At 45.2% G+C, this 6,292-nt stretch overlaps 1 protein-coding gene across 1 annotated transcript; it reads left to right on the top strand.

Moving 5' to 3' along the window:
* ZNF653 (zinc finger protein 653) lies at window positions 1-5,798 on the top strand. The gene is made up of 9 exons (XM_053464679.1): window positions 1-270; window positions 359-402; window positions 1,304-1,501; window positions 1,912-2,361; window positions 2,462-2,630; window positions 3,494-3,602; window positions 3,817-3,931; window positions 4,065-4,164; window positions 4,693-5,798. The coding sequence occupies exons 1-9, from the start codon at window positions 14-16 to the stop codon at window positions 4,868-4,870; spliced, it is 1,620 nt and encodes a 539-aa protein (XP_053320654.1). The 5' UTR covers window positions 1-13; the 3' UTR covers window positions 4,871-5,798.
* Window positions 5,799-6,292: the final 494 nt, after the last annotated feature.

Below are 6,292 nucleotides of genomic sequence, written 5' to 3' on the forward strand. Positions count from 1 at the left end.
CTTCCGCTGTGCAATGGCTACCTCGGTAGCTTTCGTTCCAGGCTCCGAGGAGGATGAGGAGCCCGGAAGGAAAGCTCGAGGGAGGCCGAGGCTGACGGACACAGACCGGGCCCGGAGGCGGCTCGAGTCTCGCAAGAAGTATGACGGCCGGCGGGTGTACCTGGGGGAGGCGCACGGTGACTGGGTGCTGCGGAGGGAGAGCGGCGGGGGAGAAGAGCCCTGGAGTGACGCCAAGCTGGCGGCTTACCTGCTGGCACTGGAAAGTGATGGGTGAGACACGGCCGGGGGGGCGGAGGGCAGTTACATGGTGGTCAGGGAGAGGAGGGCATTTCTCAGGTCGTATTGTGCTGTCTTACAGAAAACCCTGCCAGGATAAACCAAGGAACGGACAACACCCGAAACGTAAGTCTGCCCGGTGGCACGGGAGCCTGACTGCCTGGGACTGGCATTACTAGGGAAGAAGAGGCCGGGTGGGTTATAGAGAAGGCATATGTAAAGATAGAAACATGGAATGTGCTGGCAGATCGGTCGCACTCTGCCATTCTAGTAACTCGTTTCTCCTTCTGTAAAGACTCAGACCTTAATCAGCCGTTGATTCCGGAGCCATATGTCTACCCCTTGTATGTTTAACTTATGCTGGGAGGCTGTTCCACTTATTTACGACCCTCTCGGTAAAATAAAACTAATTTGCGTTCCATGTAAGACTTTTGGAGGCGTCTAACATTTCTCGTCCTTTGAAATAAACTTTCTTCCTGTACTTTATCTCCTTTTAGGTATTTATGTAGGCAGGGGAGTATAGAGATGGGCAGAGACGTTGGCGTATGTATGGCTGATCATGGTGCAGGGTGGCGTTTGTAATGTATTGAGGTGCTGGTCCTTTGCGCTATACACACTAGCGCTATATTTGTCCTGCTGTTTTATGTATTGAGGCGTACGTGATGCCCTGTAACAGGGGTCAAAAGTCTGACTAGTTTCCAGTTACCTAAGGGGGGGGGCAGAGACACTGGGGGTTTATTCGCTAAACGGGGAGCTGCTGATTCATAAGATATTGTTCAGTGGGTGACAAAACTGAAGAAATCACTGGGGCTCCCTCTGGATAATGCATAACGAAGTTAATTAAAACCACAGCTCTCCGGCAGACTCTCCAGTGAACGCTTCATTTAGTGAATGGTTTATAAGACCACCAAGTAAGCATACAGCTGGTTATCCTAAACATTGTAAGTGTTGAGAGTTATCTTGGTAACCATTGGATACCGAGTACGGCTGCTTCTTACTAACATTACGTATTCCTTTGGCCCTGCAGATAACAGAAGTTGCGTGAACAGCCTGCTGAGCTTGGTGACATGGTACCAGAACCACAGAAACCAATGCCCGCATGAACCTGCTTTGTCTGAGCTTGACACAAGTCATGTCGTATATGTCACAGCCGTATGGCAGTGCCACGGCGGCCATCAGTTTTATCAAGATCTGCAGGGTCCCGTCAAGACACTGAATCAAAGTGGTAAGGATGCGCTTAAAAGGACCTTTACATAACTAAGGACACGAGCCAAGATGGATTATTACTCTGTAAACAGAGCTTGTCATAAAAGCAATGAATTTGACAGCAGAGAAGAGCCATTTAGCCCATCGAATCTGCACCTTTATTCCTGCTGTAGAAACCGCAAACCTTATTCAGTCCTTGGTAACGGCTTATGCCTGTCCCATAAATATTTAAATCCCCTGGAATACATCAGAAGCTTCTTTCCTGTTATTGCATACCTGCATCTGTAATGTGCTATAAATTGTATTTTGACATGTCTGTTTGTTAATGTATGAGGATTGATGGGTTTTATTGACATTTCTCTGCTTAATACATTCAAGTACTTCACTGGCAGTTAAGTTCTCTAATGATATGCTATTTCACTCCCGCAGGATCTGATAATGGAGCCAGTTCAGGTGAATCATCTTCCAATGTGTCTCCCATAGAGCAGACTCCTGATATCTGTCACTCACCAGAGCATACAGTTCACACACTCTACACTCAACCCTCGGGGAGCCTGACAGAGGGTGGGACTCTATGCACAGATGGTACCGAGACCGTGGTGTGTGTCCCCATGGGTTCAGGAACAGGAGACTTTTTTGAAGGAGTGACACAAGAAGCTCTGGGTCAGGTTGTGGCAGCCGGCTGCCCCTCTCAGGTAATCATCATTGCGGGATCCGGCTATGAGACGCTGACGGCAGAGGGAATTCAGCTGGATGTGGCAGGAGGCAGCGACGGAGAGGAGGAGGGCGCATGCACAGCACTTGAGGCTGTATCTTCTTATACACAGACTGAGCCGGAGGACCAAGTAGAGGAGCAGCAGCTAGAAGGGGCTGTAGCAGGTAATCTATGCAGCAGCACAGAGGTAGATGGGTATTATGGAACCTAAGCCTTTCGGTGACATAATGACAAATACAAGCTTGTGTCTCTGTTTATGCTCAGAAGAGGACTCGCTGTACGGACTGCAGAGAGAAGAAGTAGAAGTCCAGAAAGAACCTGATCTCCCCATGACTGACAGTGAGACTGCTCAAGAGCCTACCCAGGCAGCTCCTGCCTTGGTCCAGGACTTCATGGCAAACATTACACAGCATGCGCCAAAGGAGACCGAGAAGTGAGTGCAGGAAGGACAATGTGTGGGTGCAAAATTATATTTATACACAAAGTATCCATAGCGCTACGTTTTACACCAGAATATATTCTATACAATACTTGGCAGGGCTGCAGACAGTGCAAATGAAAGTGCTTTAGTAAACAGATTAAGGTTCTTAAGGTGATGTAATGCATTTTCCATTGGGTGCTGAAACATAACTGGCTTTTATTAACATTTTAATGACTTTTTATGATTTAAAAAAACAGTGTAGCATCTATAATATCAAATGCAGAATTCATCTTTTGATATCTGATAGTTTGCTTCCAATATGCCAAAACAATACAAGGTCTCGAGAAGAACACAAGAAGAATAAAATAGCCCATAAGCTGGACTTAACCTTCAGCCGACCCCATTCATGATAAAAACTAATATCTATTGGTTATCGTCGAAAAACACCCATTTGCTACTGCTGTGATCAGCCGTCCCTGGAGACATTCAGACTTGATCTCTTTGAATCTTTGCTGAGATAACAACTGCTATATTTTAATGGGATTGCCCAATTGCCCTAGCATGAGACAGTTGGGCTGAAGCTTTTACAGACATTTAATATGTGTAACCAATGCAGTCTAAGCTTTTCTGATGAATGTCAGGATGTGTCCAGTGTAACAAAAGGAAAGTTTGTCTGATTGTAATGGGGGTAATGTGACTGCTTGCTGGTTGTCACAGATCTTCCATACATCATGATGGAGATGTGACTCTGATAAAATTTACTGTTTAACGCTGAATATAGTGACGCGAGAATTCCATCTTACTACAGCCTTAAAATGAATAAAAAGTATTGCTTTTTAAAATTGTCTTTTAAGGATGGCTCTCTGAACTTGCAGGAGGAGGAGCAGGCGCTGCCGGGTACAGGATGGAGATGGAGTTCTGGAGACGTTTCACTGTCAGTATGAAGGCTGCACTCAGGTCTACACCGCCCTTAACAGCTTCCATGTACGTGTCGCCCATCCTGTTTTACTGCCATTACTCTTTGATGTGAGGTGAAAGCGCTCTTGTGGTAGAAGCCACATCTGATTGTCTCCTTTGTTTGGGACCCTTAATAAATGTAATAAATTTGGTTTAACCCCCTCCTCCTCTGTGTTGAGCTGTCTGTGTGTCTTTACTCTTTGTCCTTCAGTATCTGCATATTTTGCCTTTTTGTCCACAGAACCACATGAACTTGGTTCACAGAAAAGGCCGAACCAAAGTGTGCACTGAACCTGGTTGTGGAAAGCGGTTCTACCTCTCCAACCACCTCCGCCGGCACATGATCATACATACAGGTACTGCAGAAAGGGCACTTGTGGTATATGTGCATTTTAAGACTTTCTGGGTATCCATATATTGTATGTTTAGCCTCTCATGGAACGTGGCTGCCTTTTATAACAATGGCTGTTTTTTTTTCTGTTTATCAAGGCATCCGAGAATTTATCTGTGAAACATGTGGGAAATCATTCAAAAGGAAAAGCCATCTGGAGGTGCATCGAAGAACACACACCGGGGAGACTCCGTTACAGTAAGAGTGCGATGGCTCGTGCTCTACATCCATATGTACAGGGTGTAAAGGTGAAGCCATACTGGGATTGGCAATGTACCTGGCAGCACAATCTGCTTTGTGTACATTTAAATCTACAGCGATGTGTGTAGAGAGGCTAGTACACGTACACTGCGTATACAATGTATAAAGTATCAACCTGTAAGAAAATATATATATATAATTGCTGCTGACTAAAAGTATCTGTGCGCGGGATAATGTCTAAATCTGCACTATAGCATGAGGCACCAGGCGTTAGAATAATCTGTGGTTCCTAATAATGATGGGATTGAAAATAACACTGGCCACCCTTGGCTTCCAGTTTTACAAAGAAGGTGTGCCTAGCATTGGGACTAAATCACAATGGGGTTTAATACTCTTTTTTTGCTCATTGTTTTGGCCCCTTTTGGCAGATGATTTGGTCAATCCTGGCTTTACTTTCTGGCTTAAGCCAGCACATCTGTAAGTATATTACCGGTGTACATGACGTCCTGTTCTTCTCTCCCGGAGGTGTGAGGTTTGTGGCTTCCAGTGCAGACAGAGGGCATCTTTGAACTGGCACATGAAGAAGCACCAGGCAGAGATCCAGTACAGCTTCTCCTGCGAGCACTGCGGGAAACTCTTTGAGAAGAGGGACAGCGTCAAGTTCCACAAACTCAAGAGCCACCCGGAAGGAAGGATGACGTGACCTGGGGACGTGGTGTCGTCTCTGTGATAAAGCGGCTCTTATTGACTGTGTAAGCCCCTGGCGGCAGCTGAAAACGTGGGCAAGCTCCTTTTGTATAAGGACTCTCAGAAAAACTTCTGAAGGTGCTGTGCTGGACCCCATAAACTAAATGGAGACCACCTCTCCGGGATTTGTGAATACAATCCTGCTTTTAACGGCAGTTGTCTCCAGTACTGCTGCCATTGATTGTCCAATTCCAATCTGGCACTGCATCCAATAGAAGCAGAGGCTATGCTGCCATTGTGCGGCCCTTTTAATTCCTGGGTGAAATCCAATGTGATTCCTCTCCAGATGCTGTTTTTAAAACATGCTTTTAACTCAGTACTCATAGATCTGTGAACACCAGGAATATACTTTTTTGTTGAAAACATTGGTGGTGAAAGAAGGGTTAATGACAGGTAGTATGCCCGGCTCCTGAATCTAAGACGATACGAAGGACTGATTAAGGTCTGAGTCTTTACAGCAGGAATAATGGACAGCATGGACGACAGAATGGGTCTGATCTACCGGCAAATTCTGTGTTTCTGTGGTTGCCAGGAGACTAAGGATTTGTGAAGAATCGACTTCTGCCTCGTCTGAACTTTTAAAACAATCACCATTTATGATTCCAGGTAGAAGCCACGCCGCTACGGCAGTGCTCCACACCATGCGCGACACACTTTCACTTTATTATTTCGGAGCTAGCAGCTGGTGTCCCCGGCATCGCCCCTTCCCGGCGATCTGTCGACCCGTCTCATGGTATTGAGGAGGAGGAAGGCAAGACAAGGTTTGTAGATTTCCACAGACCTCACAGGAGATTGTGTTAACTTCCTGTGCTTTCTACTTCTTCATCTCCAAATGATGTGTGAATCGGCTTTTTTTATTTAAATAAATTACGATACATTTCTTATGTAACGTTTCTTTTGTCTTTTTTTGGGCCTCCATCCATGTAATTCCCTCTCACCCACTGTTTTTAATTTTTTTTTTTGCGTTTTTCCGCTTTTATTACTTACAAGCAGAATTGCAATTCAAGCATTATTCACACCATTGTTTTTTTTTCCCATGTAAAAAAAACCAAACAAACATATATCAATTTATGTGGATATTAAAAGATCCACAATATCATCGGTTTTTAGAATGTACATATCGGTAACCTATGGCTTAGCCACATAATTAGACTCCTTAGGCCAGCCTGTTCCATTCCAAAACCAGTTGTGATGGCTTTTATGGTATATTTTCGGGTATCTATTCAGTATTTTGGATACTTTATGGTATCCAGCAGGGGGAGCTCTAAACCTTCTTTAGCAATAAGCTTGTAACAAACACGGTCTCCAATAGGGTTATATTGAGCAATATAGCAGGTGCAATAAGCTGGGACTCTGTCCCAGGGTATAGCAGATGGCA

This window comes from Spea bombifrons, chromosome 4, assembly GCF_027358695.1.
Source record: "Spea bombifrons isolate aSpeBom1 chromosome 4, aSpeBom1.2.pri, whole genome shotgun sequence".
Taxonomy (NCBI): Eukaryota; Metazoa; Chordata; class Amphibia; order Anura; family Pelobatidae; genus Spea; species Spea bombifrons.